A 22,353-nucleotide genomic window follows, 5' to 3' on the forward strand; every position below is an offset into this window, starting at 1 on the left:
TAAAAAATACTTAGAATTTAAAAACAAATATTTCTATAGCACTTTAAGTTGACAAACATGATTTCGTTTGATCATTAGAAACTAATCCAGTGAGGCACACAGAATCCATACTCTCTCTGCTTGACAGCACAGCAGCAGAAACGCTGTATGTTATGTAACGACTAAAGCTACTTTCTATATATAAATAAAACACATATCAAAAGTGATTTAAAAACTGGGAAATATAAGTGAAAGTGTTCACTACTAAAAATAGTAAAGGGAAAGAAAAGCAACCCTCTCTTTTAGAAGCTATACTGAACAGCTAAGAAAGTCACAAAGAAAGAATTTAGTATCAATGTTTAAAGCTCGAAAAGTCCATTAAATCATTTTGGTTTAAGAAGTCTCTTAGATCCTCCTATAGTATATACAAACTCATATGGTAAAGTATTTATTATTCATATGAGATGAACAAACACTGTCAGAAATCTCTGCACAAGTTGAGGAACCATTCCTAATCACACAAAGTCCTGATCTCCTGGTTCCAGCATCTGTTCAATGGTGCATTGGCAATTAATGGCTCTCCCCAAACTGCCTATGGTACAAAAGGAATTTTCATTTAAGGTTCCCCTCCCTTTTCATGTGTGGGATATTTTGGGAAGTATGTTTTCTTTTTCCATCCACTGAAAGAGAATTAAGAAAATTCCAACATGCCTGAATGTCAGCAAGTGCTCTTTTTCGTCCAGGTACCGGAGGATGATGGATGAACCTGTCAAGCCTACAGTAGCGGACAGAGGGAGTTGGCAGAAGTTCAGTGTTACTGAAAGAAATCTCAAATACTTATTTCATCTCCTCTATTAACTTTAATCACATTTTCAACATGCAGCCAAGAATGAAGCTTTGACAGCAAGCCATAAATTTACACAAGCAAGCATTGTCACTTTTCTGCAGTAGCAACACTGAGATAACACAAGAGTTGAGTATTTTCTTTCTTGTGCCTTTCTTTACTGAAGAGCAATGAAAAAAAAAAAAGACCTGAAAGATTTATCCATACCTCAAATTCATTTGCCATAAATCTCTTGAAATTATTGCATTTAATTCTGCTCGGTTTATGGCAAATAAAAAATCAACTTAGTTCCTCATTAGATTGGTAAATGCAGAGTTTTAAAGATCACAGTGATGACAGAACTGGTACATGTTTCATCTTAATACACCTGCTGATGAGAACAGACATTAAACACTAAAAAGGATTTACATTTAACATGGATCATTTGCCATGTGGGCAAATACTTCTGGTGTACTCAGAGCCAGAATCTTTATATGGTTCCAGAGGGACGCCTTGGCAGATTTTGCTGATTACTCATTAAACAGCTGAAACATGTACAGACATTATTTATCTTACAAAGCTTACCCACAGCAAAACACACGTAAAAATGAGGTAAATCTATGGGCAAGATTATGGTTCTTGGAAAGGTTAAAAGTCAACTCTATTTTTGGTAAGCTTTTCCTTGTGAGCACATTTTAAAAGCTGAAAATATGAAGTGCGGGAAGGCCACAAACTTCACAAGCATGTCTTGCCATCCAGTGAAACACGGCACTACGCTGCCATGCAAAATCTGCAACTTCTCCCAACAGGCCAATCCAGAGACCAACGTGGCTCTCTTTGAAGAGCAGAGACAAAGTTTTGACTCTCTCCAATGTGGTCTCTGCTCCCAGGACAGTTGTTTCTCAGTACATTACTCATGGAATAACACTGTACACACTCTTCCAAGAGCCAGGGAGGCTCTGACAGGCAGCCACCATATCGGCCTTATGAGCCACAATAATAAAGTAACATTAACCCTGCATAAGAATGAATTAAATTACTTTTCTAAGAAGTCTGTATTTACAGTTCCCCGAGATAATCAATGGAAACTAAGACCAATCTTCATTAACAAAGAGCGTGTTTATACCATTTTCCTCCTACTTCTCCCCATTTAGAGATACAGGCAGATACAGGAAATTGAAACTGGGAAGATGTGGCATTCTTCTTCTAGGAAACAGCTAAGACTCCGGTAGCAGTTTCTTTTTTCTGCAAAAGAGTGACACTGAATACACTGCTCAACTTGAGGCAGAGGCTGAGCGGTTTCTGAGGGGAGGCAGTATTTTCTCATCAGTCTGTCACTGTTATGGCTCAAGTTCTCCAAAGGCTGGGTATTTTGCCAGGCCCCTCTCCATCTCGGCGTATTGTTCTTTCAGCCTCTCCATGGCTGTTCTGTGCTCTTCGTCCACTTCAGCCTGTTTGCTGTGTTGTTCTTTCATGAAATCCTCCCACTGCATTATATGCTGTTTCTCACTAGCTATTAAATGGTCATTACGCATCTGAGAAAAGAAAATTTGAAAGTCATGGGACGTTTTGCAGACAATTAGTTTTCTATGCAGAGAGACAAATATTTTGATATTTGCTCACTACAGTGTAACAATCGGCTTATAAGTCACAGTGACAAAACTGCTTTATAGTTTTAATGTCCAACAAGAACATGACATATTAGAAACATCTAAGGCTTCTCTTACTATGCCCGAACATGGGCATGCACATTTCTGAAATTTCAAAAATGTCTAGTATTTTAAATGACAGAATCAAACGTAATCCAGGTAAATTTTCATACCTCTATTTCTCCACAAATTCCATTTAATCGCATATAATTTAAAAATTAAGTTTAAAGAATACATGCCAAAAGAATTGTTATTTTAAGAAATCAAAATGCATGTCTCACACAAAATATTTTTGGCCACATTAAAAGAATCACAGATTATTAATCACTGGAAGACAACTCAAGAACTCTCTCTTGGTTCAGTTCCAAAACTTAAAGCAAATAAACGGCAAAAGCATCTGTGTCAAATATCTAAATTCATCTTGAGATGTCCCTTAGTATTTCTATATGAGGACAAATTTTTTCTTTTGAGTAACACAACAATAAAGATGAAACAATATATAAATTAAAAGGCATAAATTTAATATAATTTATTATCTTTGAATAGGTATTGGGTTGGCCAAAAAGTTCGTTCGGATTTTCCCGTAACATCTTACAGAAAAACCTGAACGAAACTTTTGGTCAACTCACAAAGAGCTAAATAACAAAAAGACAGTATAAAAAAAACTTTCTATCTCTGCCTCAGTATTCTACGTATGTGTCTAGAAGTTTTGCCACAGACTAAGTCCTGTTTAAAAAACAAGCACTGTGACAGGTGCAAACCATCAAAACCTACAAAGCACCAAAAGGCTTACTAATCCCAGAGCTCTAATGAAAGCAGGAGGACACCTGGTTACTCAGAATACTGGTAACTCAGATGCTGAGAGAGCTATCAGGAAAAAGATGGAAGCCGTGTTTTCCCGCCACCCATAATGCCGCCCATTATCTTCTCTCTCATCTGGGCCATGATGAGAAGAAGCAAGGTGGAGAAGCCATGGTGCTCTAAGTATCTATGAAAGGTGTATTTCTGCTAGTTGTTTTGTATATCTTATCTACTTCTGAGGTTACAGGATTCTCATTTTACAGATGAAGAATTAAGGCTTAAGAACACTAAGTTTACTTCTCCATGGTCACTGAGCTACTACATTGTAGACTCAAACTTAGGACTTGCTGACACCCAAACCTATGGCTTTTCTATCACGAAGTGCAAATCAGATCTTTCCAAGGAAGTTTTACATAGATGGCTAAAGGTCTTCTGCAAGACAAAAAAAAAAAAAAAAAAACTACTGCAAGAGTTTTTTCTGCCAATCTGATCTAAAGTTCCTCAGCACCAAGGCGAGAGGTTAGAAGTGAATCTGAAGTTTCAGTTATAGTGAAACATTCCCCTAAAATATGTCCCGCAGACCCATGTGATCTGAGCAGGCAGTACAGTGGTGGGGAGAGAGGGTTAGGATGGGGTTTGCTGATCCAGTAAGTTTGGGAAACAGGTTAAACAAAATTCAAAACATTTCTTCTTAACCTTTCGGCCTCATGGACGGTAATTCTTCAAAAGATGAATAAAACATGAAGAGTTCATTAAATTCTTTTCATGGAACTTTTACAAAACTATTTATTTTAAGAGAAAAGTCATAGAGAAGAAAAATGCAAATAAATTTCATCAAAATGATGCCTTGCTTTGGCTGAAAATTAATTTCTAATAAGTACAGAGGATACTAACCCTGCATGCTCAGAGTTGTTTAACAGATTAGTCTTCTCTTTTTAATTGAAGCGCTGTCATTAGCTTGGCTGACCCTGTGATCTGTGCCATGAGGCAACAGCCCAGGTTCGACTTCCCACCAGGCAGCATGTTGCCATACAGCTCAACAGAGAAAAATGAAGATTTGGGAAGTGGATAAACCTGGCTTCAAATTCTGGTTCACCTGTTACCAGTTGCATGACTGGCCACGTTAAATTTTAATTTTAAAATGAGGAAAAGAATATTTACATTCATAAATAAATCTGTATCATGTCAAGTTCCTAGCTCAGTGTCTACAGTGCTTAATAGAAGGTAAGCATTATTATACAGATATGAGCAATGCATTAGAAGGCAGATCAAACCACTTTTTAATCCTCTTCAATTTAGGGTTTTAAATCTTTAATTTTAATAATCTGATTTTAGCAACAGATTTTTATAATTCAAACAATACAAGGCAACTCGAATAAAAGTAATAGTTCTCGCCTCCCAATCCCATACTCAACTCAATCTTCCCGTGATTCCACCATTTACCATTTGGCTGTAAGACAAGACTTTAATTAAGACATTGCCAAAGACCAGTTTCTCTATTTTGTAGCTTCAGAATACTATTACCAAAGACATATACATCCAAGTAGCTTTTTCATATGACACATATCACTGCTTGGCCTCCTAGTCCAGGTGAAAAGAAGGTGAAGACTGACAATTCCCTAACCGAGTTGAAAATCTAGTCTTGCTTTCATATCAAGGAGTTTTGCAGACTTGTGGTTGCCAAGGGGGAAGGGGGTTAGGGGAAGGAATGATTGGGAGTGTGGGATTAGCAGATGCAAACGCGCGCGCGTGTGTGTGTGTGTGTGTGTGTGTGTTGGATAAACACCAAGGTCCTGTGTAGCACAGGGAACTATATTCAATATGCTGTGAAACCACAGTGGAAAAGAATAGGAAAAAGAATATATATATATATATATGTATATGTATAACTGAATCACTTTGCTTAGGCAGAAATTAAACACAACATTGTAAATCAACTATACCTCAAGAAAATTTTTTAAAAGAGGTCTGGAAGCCACTCTACTTTATCTATCCTTTCTCAGTCTCCCACCTTTAATAACAATAACTGCTTTGAAATCTTGCATTCTCCACAATTAGTAAGGAAAAAAAGGGAGGGGTAGCTTGTATATTCCTGTACTGACAACACTGTAATCTTTACCTATAAACAAAAGTCAGCTACCAGAAAATAACATCTACCTGAAACTTAGTTGAAAACTTTATGGTAAGAACTTTAAGCGGTCAAAAAAAAAAAAAAAACACGCACACGCGTGCACGCGCACGCGCGCACACACACACACACACACACCAGCCCAAAATAACATAACACAAAGTCCATTTAAAAATACTGCAGTATTCATGAAAAACTCTTCTGATTCTGAATTTATTTGCCCTACCTTACACACAATTCTAACCAGGTTAGTTAACTGTTTTCCAAAGCTATACCATATTAAAAGTCAAATTAAAGAAAATGCTGATAAATGAGATAGAAAGAAATGATAGGCATCAGCCTTACAAAAAAGAAGACAGATACAGAAACTTAGAAACAGACAGTATCTGAGGGCATCTGAAATAGAGAAACACGTTTTTCTCTCTAATTCCCTGAGGACATCACCATTTTCACCACAGCATAAAATTTTACATTCTCAGTAATTCCTAATTCATAAAGAAAATTAACCTGTAACATTTAATAAACTTTTTATAAAAACCAGAAAAGTGTGGAATATATTTTTAAAGATTTCCATCCAAAATAGTTAAAGTGATAAAAGTACTATGCTTCAAGATGATAAAAATCTCAGCTTTGTGGTTGACCTGGCTATATGGAATGATTTGTGTTCTAAGACTTCTAGACACGTGAGGTTTCATTGTATGTAACAGCAGAAAAATCCCGAGTTAGCTATATCTCACATATCATCACCCAGAAGCAAGTTAAAAACTATTTAAGCCAACAGGAGTGAAGGTTACCTCAGAGCATATCTATTCAAAATGTCAGGAAATACAGTCTGGGCAGCGGTAACCTCACCAGAACAGAACAACAAGGAGCTGAACTGCTCCTTGATCTGAAGCAGCAAAGGCGCCACCTCCTCGAGAACCAAGCCCGTCCTAAGGGCAGCGCGCCTCCAGTTCACGCAGAGCAAGTTATAAACGCCAAAGATTTAGCGTAACATGCCAATGAGTCTGTTTACAACTAAAAAGAACTCTCAGAAGTAAGGAACAGTCTTTTATAAACAGTGAGCTAACCGCAGACCGCCATCGCCTGTGCGCAGCAATTCGGCTTTCACGTTCAATACAGGGGGCTCTACGTCAGATTTAGTCGGGAAGGATTCCTCTACAGTTGAAATGCGTTTGAAAAATAACGATCATATCTAACTATCGTTATGTGCAACAGATTCACACAAGACTAACAGAAGGAACACAACATAATAATGGAACTACTTACCATTTAAAGCTTAAAATTACCTGTAATAGGTAATTACGGTTAGCAGTTAAATTTCTAGCAGCTACCAAAAGAGTACATACTAAATTATACGTTTAAAACTTGATATTCATGGTGGTGGCAGTAATTAGGGTCTCTGGTGAGCAATTTGCAAAAATCTATCAAAATAGAAAGTATAAACACTTAAGGCTCAGTAATTCCTCATATTAGCATTTTCCCTTAATTTTTACTAAAGAAGTATCACAGATCTTAGAAACAAATTCAAATACAAGAATATAAAGGGACAGTTCCCCCCCCAACATACACATACAAATCCTGTCCCTTGTTTCCTTTTTCCTAGTATTACTACTAGTTTGATGGGTACACTTACGCTTTTTCCTTTGTTCATACAAACCTATTTACTTAATTACAACAAAATGTAGTCATACGACACATGATGGTCTGCAGCTTTCTTTTTTCAATAACGATACAATATGTACTAATGGCATACCAACAGCACGAGGGTGGGAGAGCTCTGCCCTGGGTGCAAGCAACAAGGGGGTGCACTGTCTGACAGAATTTAAACCGATGACACACACAACTGACAGACTGGTTTTTATTACCACCAGGTGCTGGCAATATACTGAGTAATGTCAGTGATAAAATACTCTTAACCCCCAAATCCTTCTTTGGTCTGAGTGCTAAACGATTATTGAGGTTACTGTTGAAGTTTAGTAATACATAAGTTTCAAATTAACACATTTTCATTGTTTATCCTTTAATAAACCTTGAAGTTAATTTAAAGGACTTCCAGTTACAGAGCCAGTCCTGAACAAAGTGAGTCAGCTACACACGTTCACTTCCAAAAGTAAATTCCTAACAGTTCAGAATCATGTCAGCTTTCTTTAGATGCTCAGCCCCTCTAATCCCTGAATTACTAAATGTCCTTGCATTTAAAAAATGATCCAGCACTTCCCCAGTGGCACAGTGATTAAGAGTCCGCCTGCCAATGCAGACGACACTGGTTCAATCCCTGGTCTGGGAAGATCCCACATGCCAAGGAGCAACTAAGCCCGCGAGCCACAACTACTGAGCCCATGCGCCGCAACTACTGAAACCAGCGTGCCTAGAGCTTGGCTCCACAACAAGAGGAGCGACCACAATGAGAAGCCCATGCACTGCAATGAAGAGTAGCCCCCGCTCACCACAACTAGAGAAAGCCCACGCGCAGCAATGAAGACACGACACAGTCAAAAAATAAAACTAAAAAAAATAAAAAATGATCCAGCACAGCAACTGCAGAAATAAAACCTGAATTAGTTCAAATCTATCATTCTACATTACTTTTTTTTTTTACTTAAACTTGTATGTTTCACTCTGTAGTTAAAATTTTTATACTGTGGACACTGGGAGCCACTAAAATGGTTTCCAAAGAAATAAAGATAGTATTACAGTTTCTAGAATTCATTGTGAAATGTGACTTTTATGAATCTCTTCCAGACTTATTATGTTTAATACTTCCCCAAATGACATATCTGTGTATTTTATCACAATAAAAATAATTCAAATCAAGTTTCAGAGGGTTCTTCCTAAATGAAATCAATTGCATACTCAAAGGAGTGGATACATTTGTTTTCCCAAGATAAAAAAGAAAATGCCAACTTTAAAAGAAAATAAAGAGAAAGTTTATTAATGAGCTATAGCTGTGTACCAAAAATAATTAGCTGTAATGGTTTTTGTCTCTTTCTACAACAGAAAGAAACAGTAGTAATAACCCAGCTTACTTATGTCCCATTGGAGATACATTTGAAGAAAAGTCAATCCTGAAGGCAAACTGTGTCTAGGACCAGGTCTATAAATCAACTCATGGATACATAATAAAAACACATTTTTGCACGCATTAGTCTAAGTCGGTAATTCTCAGTGGGGGGTGATTTTGAGGCTCCTGTCCCCCAGGTTTTTGGTTATCACAACACAGGTTGGGGGTGGTGATACTGGCATCTAGTAGGTAGGGGCCAAGGATGCTGCTAAACAGCCTACAACATGCAGGAAAGACTCCACAACGAAGATTTATCTGCTCCCAAACGCCAACGGCGCAGAGGTTGAAAAATCCTGTCTAAGGGAAAGCTCTGAATAAAGCAACTAATGTCTAAAAGGTTCTTTGGAACATCTGTCAGCAATACATGTGCCTTTAATTTTACATATGCCTTACAAGGATAAATGAAAAAGTATTTACATCAATAAGAAGTACCAGAATAACAACTGCCAGTAATTATTTAAAATATTTAGAATATTATGTACAGTCATCCCGTGGTATCCATGGGGTTTTGGTTCCAGGACCGCCCCCCCCCACTATGGATATCAAAATCCACAGATGCTCAAGTCCCTTATAAAATGGTGTAGTATTTGCATATAACCTGTAAATCCTCCCATATACTTTAAATCATCTCTAGATTACTTATAATACCTAATACATATAAATGCTATATAAATACAGTGTAACTGCTTTGGAAACAGCTGCCAGCATGTGGCAAATTCAAGTTTTCCTTTTTGGAACTTCCTGGAATTTAAAAAATACACATTTTAAATATTTTGGTTGAATCCACAGATGCAGAACCAGCGGATACAGAGGGCCGATTGTACTGATCTATTACCCTACAGTTTCAAACTCTATCAAGAAAAAATGTATAAACCATGCTATCTCACTGCTCTCATAAAAAAAAAATCATACAGAGGGAAAACTAAATTTAATAAATATTTGTGGACAAGATGAATCAAAGGATTCATGTTTACTTTATTATTATCTCTAGTCTGGATGAACAGAACTTCAATAGTTGATGCCTGTGCATGAACCTAAGTTTAAACCAGTGACAGATATTAATCAGCTCATCATCTGCCTTTGACAGCTTATTTAAGTCAGTGAATTTTATAAGCCAATTGTATTTTCATTTCACTACTCTTACTGCTAGTGCCCAATATGCAGCTTGTATTAGTTACCAGTTTTTAAGACATATGTCAAATAACTGGGGAATGTGCATTTATTGTCCTTCTGAATGTACTTTTAGATATCAATTGTGGGAAGTATGATTTGGATGAATGACGTTTATCATAACTTACTTCCCACAGAATTCCACAAATTGTCTTGACATAAAAGAATGATTAATGGCAATAGTCTATTGTATTCCATTACTACTCCCATCTTTCTTTGTTCTGAGAGCCATTCAAATATACAAAATGTAGCCAATAGAATAACCGAGGCAACAACTAACATTAGATTGTAAACTGCAGCTAGAGGTCAATTTTGCTTTGTGCACATTTGCTAGAGGAGAAGTTAGCTTTGCCTCTCTGTCATATGTATGTAGTCTGTCATATGTATGTAGTCTGTCATATGTATGTAGTCTGTCATATGTACGTCGTCTGAAGCCTCCGCCACACCAAGTTTTGGCGAAATCAGATATGGCACTTCAGAAAAAAAGAAAGACCTTAAGGATCCATATTTCAAATGTTCCGCTAACTAGACACGCACTAATAAAAGAAATAAAGACTACATTTCAATATATTCTAAAATACTGATTTTTAATGTGTATTCCATTAAAAAAAAAAGTTCAATAACATTCTCTAAGATAGTACCTGGAAGAAATATATTTAAGACCAAAATACCCCAAGGGCTTTATTATTTCTTGAGGCCATTTTTTTTTAAACCAAGGGACAGTATCTTTCAATTTAGAAAATCAAGTGCTTCACCAACCCTACAGACCACAGCTGGGCTCTTATGCAGAGTGATTGCCTGCATCTTAAACAAACGATCGAGGTGGTAGGGGAAAAAAAGCCACCTGACATTTGGAAAGTAAAGCTATTTCACATAAATTATATAACACAATATATCAGGTAAGTAGAACATCAATCTATCAGGTAAGTAGAACAAGTATTTGCTTTGAAGCTCAAGGACTTGTCCAAGAGCACACAGTTAGCTAATAAAGGCAAGTACCAGAAATAGAAGACACCAGATATTTTTTACCCAATCTGGTAATTTTCCTACTTACATACAGTTAATACACCAAACATGAAAAAAGTTCAAAGTGACAAGAGGAACCATCTATCCCAATTATAATTTAATGTTAGGTTAGTTCTGCTTAAGAATGACAGGGATTGCCATTTTATCAGAATCATAACTGCCCTGAGAATGTCTTAGAAATAAAGACCAATATCATGTGAGTGCATATTCACGTAAAAAAAAACCCTTTTTCATTTTTATTTTGAAAGCCAAGAGAACTGCGTAAGTTACAGCCAGCACAGCCAGCACAGCCAGTGTTCTATCAGAAAAAGTCTTTCTGATTCTCAAACACAGGAATGTTCCTGGTGCTTCCACAACAAATTGCTTAACGTTGAATGCTTGATTCTCTACATTCTTCTCTGGAAACATCCATCTAGACAGTCTACCTACCAGCTCCGTGAGACCACCGACTTCTCCCATCTTTTGCCTTTGCTTCCACTGTATCCTTTATCCTACAGTATCTTTCTTCCCATCTTCTATCACTCGAATTCCTACTCACTGATCATGGTTGGGCTCGGATGTCACTATCTTCCTAGTAAATTACACTTTTTGCCAAGATCCTGCAAAGTTCTTTGTAACTATCACAGCCCTTACTTTATCCTACATTATATTCGCGTTAGTGGTTTGGGACTCCTAGACTTTTAGCTCCTACATGTATGAGCTGCCTTAAACTTAAATTAAAATCTTTCACCTTCAGTGGCACCTAGCCAAGTAGAGACTAAAAAAAAATCTGCTGTCCAGCTGGGCATGGCGCACTGAAGCCCCCACAGCTGTCCCCACCGTGCTCTCCGGACACTGTGCAAGCACTGCACCCCGACACCAACTTCCCTGCCCACGGCTCTGCCCTGCCATGTTATCAGTGGTCTCGCAACAGCCCTGTTTCCCAACCTGGCCCGCTGGGATCCTGTTCCTCTCGGGCAGCCTTCCCACCTGGCTTAACTGTCTTTTCAGTAAGGCTTGATCCATCAGATTGTTGAGTTTTTAAATTTATATCAACATTAAGAGTTGAGCAAAGGGTGGAGCAATTTAAACTCGGGCAAGGCAAGGTCCGTATTTCTTTTTTACAGTGCCAGATCGGTACCATTATTATGGATAAACCACACATTAAGGACAAATGGAGATAGTAACGCTTGCTGATATAAACACACAAAAAGGCATATTTTCAGAGTGACTCACCATTTCTTAACAAGTGCATCCCCACTAGTTTAGAACAATAAAGTTATAAAAATACTTCATGAAAACTGTAAGTTAAAACACCAAATTATTACAGGAACTTAAATTCTTGTGCTGTTTTTCCACATCTGAATTTAGTTAAGGTATAATTCAAATAAGCAAAGCACTACCCAGCAAGTGATTCACACACTCTTATGACTATTCATTAAAGAACCCATCCACAGGCATGAACGCCTCCTTTTCTAGAAGAAATAATACATAATATACTCAAGGCCTCAGGCCTGAAGATTTATATTTCCAACCTGGTGGGTATTTTTTGTTCCATGTAACAGTCCTATTCTTTCTCCTCTAAGAGACAAATACCACTTTCAGGGAAAAGTTGAAAAGGAGAAAAAGAGGTCTGCAATTTGAATTATAAAAATACAGATCGTGCAATTATGTGACCATACCTCCTCAACACACCTTCAATGAATTAGCCATTTTTTAATCTTTTAAAATCACTGCACAAGAGAAAACAAATTCAGAGAATTTTTTAAAATCAAAAGCAACTGCTAATAATATGATAATAAAAGCCCTGGAGTTACAGCCTCCATTACCCAAATGGTCCACTTTTACCTTGTTTCGCTCCTGTTCCCTCTGTTGGAGCCTACAGACCGAGTCCGTAGCTGCTTGCACTGAAATAAAACAGAGTGGGTTTTCAATCAGCAGCCCTTGTTCAAGGAGAAACTTACCTGGATTAAAACAAAAACAAAAAACAACACTTGGACTGTTTTAGATCTCAAGAAACTATGCAAAAAAAGCTGGTATTTTGGTCATGGTAGGGTGGCTAAAAGGGGAAAACAAAGTATTCAGGATGTCATAATGAGAACCACTATCATTTGTGAGCTTTGAGCTGCAAGCCAAGGGCATTCAGTACTAATTCCAATGACAAGTTGTCATCAATGACCTCAGAATTCTCTAAAAAAGATATAAAACACCTGATAAATGTATCATTCCATTCTGATGGATGTAGACTTTACGGAGTCTCTCTGATTCATTAACTTCCCCTGCCCCTTCCTCACTGGTACCCCTGCTCTCTTGCAGGCAGGACTTGATACCCAGAATGCTTCGACGACTTTCTACTATTCTTCTCACCTCTTCTAATTCATCCTGGCTGCCACTGCCAGATTCAGGTTTCTCTGGACTGCTTTCTTTTGAGTCATTTCCCTTTTGTAATGACTTAAAATTGCTAGTAATAATTATTGTAGTTATTTGCTGAGTACTACTATGTGCCAGGAAGTGTGCTAAGTACTTTCCATGTATTACTCCTCTTAATTCCACTTTCCTACTGAGTATCACTATCCCATTTTACAGATTTTTGTCATCTGTAAAAAACTGAGGCACAAACGCAGTGAAACGTCACTCAAGGAGGTAATATGACTAACAGGCACAGAAAGCAGGACTTAAAATCAGACCCCTGACCCTAAGACTCGGCTCTTACCTTCAGGGCTCTACCTCTCTTATAATCTCAACAATGAAACTGGTTTTAATCCATCAGTTGTTCAAGCCTCTTCCTTTACCAGATCCGTTTTATTTTTGTACACAAACGTTCTCACTTACTTCGCTGGTTGGTGTGTGGGCTAAGAGTCAGCCTTCCACAGTCAAACCTTGAGTTGAACTTTAGTTACGCGTGTGACTGCCCTTGGGCTTGTGTGCTCGCTCGTTCATGCAGCCGTCTGTCAGGTATTTACTGAGTGTTTGCTATGTGCCAGGTGCTACTGCTGCTGCTCCTAATCTCTCAGAACCTTAGTTCCTCATTTGTAAAATGAACGTAACAACTAATAAGAGGGCTTCAGAATGGACATGAGAAAAGGATGAGATAATGCAGTACGTAGTATGCTTAAAAATAATTGAAAGATTAATAATAAAAGCTATTCAGAGCAGTTCTTCACACATGGTAAGCAGTCAAGAAATGTGACTGTTGCTATTATTCTATGCACTGTCCTCTCCCTACTGAAAGTGCTTTCCTTATTCCTTTCCTCTAATTAAAATGTTTACATGTTTCAAAAGCCCAGTTCAAGGTTTAGTGCCTTCATAAAGCCCTCCAGTTGAATCCTTTCCCTGTAAGGATTTTCTCTTATTTGAAATTCTTTAACCAGGTATGTGTATATCCTACCACTTTATCTTGCATTTGCTTAAACAACTTTACCCAGTTGTTTCACAATTACGCCTTTCTACCCCACTCAACCCAGCCCCAAGTTCAAAGTTCCATACAGGGCAGGGGCTGTGACTTCTCTTTCAGAAAAATGTTAGGCCCCTCCCTGAGAGGGTATGACAAAGGGGAGGGTTCAGCTTTTAAAAAGTCATGTTTTTATCAGTAACCATTCATTTTAGTCACATCAAAGATAACACTTTAGTACTAAAAATTAAGGTTCCCAATCATTGTTTGTTCTAATAGAAAAGTTGAAAACACAACAAAATAGGAGTTGATGAGCTCTGCCTTCTTTCTGTGGTATATTAATATTACATCATCTCTCCCGAGTGGTGGTTCTATCATTTCCTGTATTTTCTTTTTCTTGGCTCTGAACATAACTCTTAAAAAACCCATTTTGTGGTCTTTGGGTGCTTCATCATTTTCAGATCATTCTGGGCTTTATCTAAAAGAAGAGTTACAGGACTATGACATTTATATTTTGTCATTTGTTATATACTTTAAAAATTTAATTAGAACACATCAGACAAAGGCACACTTTAGTTCCTTATCAGGATTATCTTTGTACTTAGAATATCCATTTTGAGAAATTTCAGTCCCTGAAATTTTTCATTCTTTATCCACATGATAAAAAAGGTTTGCTTTCTGAATTTAATGAAATCTGCTCTTCTAAAATCTAAGAAAATCACCTAACTACCCTTTCTTCCCCTTTCTTTACAAGTAGAGACTCCAAGAGGAAAAGGGCCATTTATCTAACCCTATCACTTCTATACCACATATTGGTCATTCCTGACTCAGTAGGAAGCCACTTCCCCAGCTGTCTCAGTGTCCCAGGAGGCTATACTGACTTTAAGGAGTTAGGAATTCATCAAATTATTTTCTCTAAACCAAAAGATTACTTGAGGAGATTAGCACCACACACAGTAATTGTGACATGCAACAGCTAGCAGTGTCCCTGTGTCCTCACATAAAAGAGAAACAAATTCATTGTGTCACAGTGTGTATGTGTAAACTGCAAATACACACCTAAGAAAGTAGCTCTGGTTTGGTATTAGGAGCAGATGTTGGCTGAATTCTCATTCATTCATTTCAAGGAACAAATAGTGTGTACAGACGGAAAAGATGTCCCAGAACCAAGCCGTAGGGCACCCCAATGTCAAAAGTCAAGGAGAGAAGTGGAAACTAACAAAGCAGACTGAGAAGGAGGAGCCTGTGCTGTAGGAGAGAATCCAGGAGAAAAGGCGGACTCTCCTTATGACCTGTTCCGCAGAAGCGTCATTCTGAAGTTCAAAGAGCTTGAGCTCTGGCAGCAGAAGCACTAAGTCTGCATGGCGGTTCCTCCAACTATTAGGGAGAACCATGGATGTTAAAACACTTTCAGTTTCCTCAACTATAAATGTGTTGGGAAGAGGGTGATAAATATTTACTTTACACAGTTAAGATGGTCAATGAGGAAAATACAGGTAAAAAATCTAACTAGTCAAGTGCTATTAAAAATTAGTATTTTAAGTCATAATGAGTTCTTAAAGTTTTCTAGCTACAGAGGGAGAGTGAAGCAAAATCAGACAAACTTAGCCCAAGTACCTTATAAAATAAATTAACAGTTTTTTAAAAAGGTAAAAAAAAATCCATCATTTACTGAACAATGAGGAATTATATAATTATATTTAAACTTTGAAAAGTGGTGGCCAAGGACTTCCCTGGTGGTGCAGTGGTTAAGAATCCACCTGCCAATGCAGGGGACATGAGTTCCAGCCCTGATCTGGGAAGATCCCACATGCCATGGAGCAACTAAGCTTGTGTGCCACAACTACTGAGCCTGTGCTCTAGAGCCCGCGAGCCACAACTACTGAGCCTACGAGCCACAACTACTGAAGCCCCGCGCACCTAGAGCCTGTGCTCCACAAGAAGCCACCGAAATGAGAAGCCCGTGCACCACAACGAAGAGTAGCCCCCGCTCACCGCACCTAGAGAAAGCCCGCACGCAGCAACGATGACCCAACGCAGCCAAAAATAAATAAATAAATAAATTTATTAAAAAAAAGTGGTGGCCAAGAATAGGAACACAGAGTCTATAAAGAACTGAGACTCCTCACCTCACCATAACCACTCCAACCCCCAAAAAATGAGAAAAAGAAAATGGACTGGGATTTCCCTGGTGGTCCAGAGGTAAAGAATCCACCTTCCAGGGCTTCCCTGGTGGCGCAGTGGTTGAGAGTCCGCCTGCCGATGCAGGGGACGCGGGTTCGTGCCCCGGTCCGGGAAGATCCCACATGCCGCGGAGCGGCTGGGCCCATGAGCCATGGCCGCTGAGCCTATGCATCCGGACCCTGTGCTTCGCAACGGGAGAGGCCACAACAGTGAGAGGCCCACGTACCGCAAAAAAAAAAAAAAAAAAAAAAAAAGATGTCGGGAATGATATTCACCAAAGCTAAAAAGCAATGGTTATCTTGAGGCAATTAAAGTGATTTCTTGCTTCTTTTTCTTTCTTATTTTCTTCTTTATTTCTACTTTCTCATTACTTAGGCATATATCCTTTTGTTTAAATAATAAAAAATAAAGTCACTGCTCTTAAAACTTAGTTTATTTGAATGAGGAATAACCGAAGGCTTTCTGTCCTTCTTAGCCTCTAAAATCAAAGGCTGGGTCCTCAATGCTAAGCAAGATCTTGAGACAACAAACACGGTGAAGTTTACGAGTCTATGAAATAAATAATAAGTAGAACACAGACACTAGGATGAGAAAAACGTACTTTACGGGTTACTCTTATGTACCCTCCTAGAGCTCTCACTTACTTTTTGTGTTTTTTAAGGAACCACAGGTGAGTTTTGGTCCTGAAGCCTCTGCTCATCCAATGCTAAGACACTCAGCTAGGATTCTGTAACCGTCTCCATCCAAACAAGCCGAGACGTCCCTCCCTTAATGCTCCACAGTTGCTCAGTTTTGTGCACAACGATCGACCAATAGCTTAAGATCCACACCACCGAGTTCTAAGATTCTCAGCCAACCACACTCCCAGCTCAGCCCTCAAACATGCAGAGAAGAGGTAAATGAGACAGATCTACTAACAGGCACAAAACAAAACTCAACTGTCACTAACCTTGTAAAGTATTAGTTAGATCAGAGTATACTGCCTAGATAAACTCACTTTTATAAGCAAGCCAGCACCATGGCTCAAAATGTAAAGTTTTTAAACATGAAATCCTGCAGGAACAAGAGCTGGGCCCAGGCCAATTTTTAAAACTACATTGGCTCTAAAATCAGATAATTATCTCCATTATCCCCGTTAGGCTCATGATAATAGCTACCAGGAAATACTTAGGCTGGAGCCTACTGAGGAAGCCATTCCTGCTTCTAGCGACAAAATTAACTCCAAAGCCACCGCATGTCTCTAATGCTAACAATAAGGTAGTCCTCAGAGGCTAAAACTTTCATTATTACTTCACATTCTGCGTGCTTTAATTCTTTCTTTTAGCAGAATACATTTACAGTCTGGATTCCCTGTTACCTGTAAAACTTTTCTATTTCATTGTGAAGACTATACTTTTAGCATGAGGCCTCACGTCAGAAATAGCTTTGGCCCAAGAACAAAACAAGTCAAAACAACCATTCACAGTTTTCTTTTTCTTACTAAGTTTTATCCAATATTTTTTATATACTCAAAGTGTGTACAAGGAAAGTTATAAGTACATCTCGAAAGTAAACATAAGCATTTCTATCAATAATAATTTGAGTTTTACTTTTACTGTAATGACTAGAAAGCTTGTCAAGGTTAAGGAAGTGATGGTTGAACGAACAAGGGTGTGTTTGCAGTTACCATGCAAAGCCTGAAGTCAATTCTAGACTCTTTGCTCTTCTACTCAAAGAAACCAAATGTGATTGTGGGAGGTCTGTCCTCTCCAAGCTCCTCTGAGCATCAGAGGACCCAGGCTAACCTGGACTTGCACACATACTCTTATGTAACTCAGTCATTAACCAAGCCCCCCTGCTACCTTCCCTCACAGGACATTACATTACCCTCCAGTTTTGCTATTTTCTCCCCAGAAAGATATTGTTTCATGTTGCCCTCCATCGTTATCTACCAGCATCATTTGTCCTTGGACAAACTGAACAGTGTCAATATGGACCCGAGAAGCGCTGAGTTTCTGATACACCTCTAATTTTAAACTCAGTTACTAATAAAACTCCTTTTATTTTATAGTTTAATATGTTTAATAAATATCCTTTTAAGCAAACATCTCTCCATGTTAAAATATTTTGCTTAATGAAAAAAGTGATAAAACATAAACGTTTTTGACAGGTTTTTTTTTTTTTTTTTAGTTAAAAACTCTAGTATCCTGTTTGAAAAAGAAGCTTCATTTCATATCCTAATTACTGGTCATCAAACTTTTTCTTATGAATAAGCTTTTTTTTTTAAGGTAAAAAATGTTTCGATTGTCTTACATCCTAGAAGGATTATCTTGTGCACCCATCTTGCCTTGGAGATTAATGCTCTTAGCATCAAGGGCAACACACACTAACGGCTGGATAAGCACCTTATCTGTGACTTCCCTCTCCTGGCTCCCGCTTAAGAATTCTCTCTCCCTCTCTCAGCAGATACTCAAGGACATCCATTTCGGCAGCGCATGCATCTGAAATAAAGCAACATGAGGAAACCTCCGGCTTACGTCTCTGGAGAACGTGGTTCAAGCTGTCGTGCATGGCCTCCCTGCACGCGGGAAGAGTACGTTCATTTGTCTCATGGATCATATTCTTCAAGTTTTCAAGAACTCGCATTTCTCGAAGACCACGTTTTTCCTGTTAAAAGAAAGTAAACAGTTAGTACATATTGTGTCTTAAATCTTAGTAATTACTTTCTGGGGTTTCCACCCAGGTTTTGGTTATGTTATTACCTACTACTGAAATTTACCCAGCCTTCTTCCAATTATTTGGCAATAAATGAGGTCACAACCTGGAGGCATTTTTTTAAATTACGAAATGCTTCAGAAGTTGCAATGTAATATTTTTATACCTATGTTTAAAAATGGGCATGAGGGGGGCTTCCCTGGTGGCGCAGTGGTTGAGAGTCCGCCTGCCGATGCAGGGGACACGGGTTCGTGCCCCGGTCCGGGAGGATCCCACATGCCACGGAGCGGCTGGGCCCATGAGCCATGGCCGCTGAGCCTGCGCGTCCGTAGCCTGTGCTCCGCAACGGGAGAGGCCACAGCAGTGAGAGGCCCGCGTACCGCAAAAAAAAAAAAAATTGGGCATGAGAAATACTAAAAGAACAAGAAGAGACCTAGACTCCATGTATTTCAACTGTGGCAAAGAAAGAAATGATCTGGTTTTAAATTTGATTTTGTTGTTCTTACCATCATAAAGCTTCTATTATTATGCTCTGTATTTTTCATCTGATTCCAGATTTCTCAACTAAAAATGTGTTGTAAAAGTAATAGTATGTGGGAACTTCCCTGTACAGAAAAGAGTTAACACTGAGTGCCTGAGACCGCCTCCTTACAAAGGCTGCCTGCAAGGTTGGCCTTCGGCTGGGGGCTGGGAACGTGACCAGAAAACAGCTCCCATGGAGGTGTAAGACACCTCTTTCCTTCTGGGAGTCTGGAATTTTGATACGCGCTAGGCAGAGTGTGCCTACTTGTCCAGTCCCCAATAAGAACCATGGACTCCCAGGTTCAGACGAGCTTCCCTGGGAGACACTATTTCATGCGTGTTGTCACAACTCACTGCTGGGGGCACCCCTGGAAGTTTCTGCCTGGCTTCCTATAGAGTCTCCCCATGCACCTGTTCCCTTTGCTGATTTTGCTCTGCATCCTTTTGCCATAATAGAGTTCAGCCACCAGTGCAACCACATGCTGAGTCCTGTGAGTAACCAATGAACCTGGGGGTGGTCTTGGGGACCCCCAGCCCATCCCCCCTTCAGAAAGCTGAGCTTAAACCACCCTTCCACTTGGGTGGGCTAGACTTAGTGACCTGCTTCCAAAGAATAGAGCAGGGAATGAGAAAAATATTAACTTTACAGTGGAGTCAATGAAGGTGACCTCATCAGTGATGTCATGGTGACAGCACGCACCTCCCAATGTAATGTGACAAGAAAGGCACTTTAACCTCTCTGGTACTCTTTCCCAAAGCCCAGAAACCCAGTATAATCTTAGGAAGAACAGCAGACAAACCCAGATTGGGGGACATTCTACAGGATACTGCCCAGGACTCAAGACTGTCAAGATCAAGAAAAACAAGGAAAGACTGAGAAACTGTCACAGACCAAAGAGGACTAGACAGACATGACAATTAAATGCAGTGTGGTGCCCTGGATTACATCCCGGAGCACGAAGAGGACTGCAATGGAGAAACCGGTGAAATCCAAATAAAGTCTGGTGCTTCATTAGCAGTAATGTATCAATGTCACTTTCTCAGTTTTTACCAATGTAGTATAGTAATTAATGTAAAACATTAACAACGGGAGGGGACTTCCCTGGTGGCGCAGTGGTTAAGAATCCACCTGCCAATGCAGGGGACACGTTCGAGCCCTGGTCCAGGAAGATCCCACATGCCGTGGAGCAACTAAGCCCATGCGCCACAACTACTGAGCCTGCGCTCTAGAGACCGCGAGCCACAACTACTGAAACCCGTGCACCTAGAGCCCGTACTCAACAGCAAGAGAAGCCACTGCAATGAAAAGCCCTCACACCACAATGAAGAGTGGCCCCCGCTCACCGCAACTAGAGAAAGCCCACACGCAGCAACAAAGACCCAATGCAACCTAAACAAACAAACAAACAAAACAAGGGGGGGTGAGACGTATAGGAGACCTCTGTCCTACCTTAGTAACTTTACTGTAAATCTTAAAATAATACAAGACGAAAAGTTTACTTCAGAAAGGGTGGTAAACTTGATTGTAAGGAAATAATGTTAGTTACTGGGGGTTTTGTTTTGAACCATTCTTATGAGCAGCTGTGGTCAGATTTTTACTCGAATTTTTCCATAATAAAAAATTTTAAACTTATACAAAAGTTGAGAGAGAATGAAAGAATGACTCCTCATGTACTCATCACCAAGCTTCAACTCGTGGCTGACTTTGTTCCCCCTGTAACACTCCGTACAGCCCCCTACCCACAATCCTAGATTCTTTTAAAGCAATATTTCAACATCTACCTTTAAAAAACAAGGATTCCTCTTTAAAAATAAAAAATAAAAAAAAAATGAAATCACAGCGCCCTTCCCCTCCCCCATATCCTCCTCCCCTTGCCCCAACCCGCCCACTCACTCTCTCTCAACAATCATTCTTCAATACTAAATATCAACGAAGTACTCACATTACCTCAAATATCCCAATGTTTCCTTCTATACCCCAGTTCGTTTAGACCAAAATCTAAATAAGATTCATACACTGCAACTGGTTAATATGTTTCCTAAATTCTTTTTAATCTATAGATTTCCCTTCCATTTTTTGTCCACCTTGCAACTTATTGAAAAAAAGCGAGTCATCTGTTCTGCACAGTTTCCCACAATCTGTTTTTTAACTGAATGAATCCTAATGGTGTGATTTAAGATATCCTTTTGTCTCTTCTCTCTCCTGTAAATTAGTAGTTAGAACTAGAGAGCTGATCAGATTCACGGTTTGTTTTGTTAAATTGTTTGCAAGCATATTTCAGAGGTAGAGATTGGTTCAAGATGGCAGAGCAGAAGGACGTGTGCTCGCTCCCTCCTGCGAGAGCACCGGAATCACAACTAACAGCTGAACAGTCATCAACAGGAAGACACTGGAACTCACCAAAAAAGATACCCCACATCCAAAGACAAAGGAGAAGCCGCAATGAGATGGTAGGAGGGGCGCAATCACAATAAAATCAAATCCCATGACCACTCAGTGGGTGACTAACAAACTGGAGAACACTTATACCACAGAAGTCCACCCAAAGGAGTGAAGGTTCTGAGTCCCACGTCAGGCTTCCCAACCTGGGAGTCCGGCAACAGAAGGAGAAATTCCCAGAGAATCAGACTTTGAAGGCTAGTGGGATTTGATTGCAGTAGTTCGACAGGACTGGGGGAAACAGAGACTCCACTCTTGGAGGGCACACACAAAGTAGTGTACGCATCAGGATCCAGAAGTAGTGACCCCATAGGAAACTGAACCAAACCTACCTGCTAGTGTTGGAAGGTCTCCTGCAGAGGGGGTGGCTGTGGCTCACTGTGGGGACAAGCAAACTGGCAGCAGAAGTTCTTGGAAGTAATCCCCTTGGCGTGACCCCTCCCAGAATCTGCCATTAGCACCACCAAAGACCCTGGGTAGGCTCCAGTGCTGGGTCGCCTCAG

The 22,353-nt window shown here is 39.4% G+C and overlaps 1 protein-coding gene across 2 annotated transcripts in view; it reads right to left on the bottom strand.

The window, feature by feature from the left end:
* Positions 1-22,353, bottom strand: part of BLOC1S5 (biogenesis of lysosomal organelles complex 1 subunit 5) — a 76,751-nt gene that overhangs the window by 36,474 nt on the left and 17,924 nt on the right. The window contains exons 3-5 of one of the 2 annotated variants that reach the window (XM_082664312.1): positions 18,711-18,840; positions 12,468-12,526; positions 834-2,337 (exon numbers count right to left, since the gene is read on the bottom strand). In XM_082664312.1, the coding sequence (XP_082520438.1) occupies positions 2,143-2,337; positions 12,468-12,526; positions 18,711-18,840 (384 nt within the window). In that variant the 3' untranslated portion in view covers positions 834-2,142. Of the gene's footprint in view, positions 1-833; positions 2,338-12,467; positions 12,527-18,710; positions 18,841-22,353 lie in introns of those variants that run through there. The other variant, XM_082664313.1, reaches the window with a different exon arrangement.

Source organism: Grampus griseus (assembly GCF_964374135.1).
Source record: "Grampus griseus genome assembly, chromosome: 10".
Lineage (NCBI taxonomy): Eukaryota > Metazoa > Chordata > Mammalia > Artiodactyla > Delphinidae > Grampus > Grampus griseus.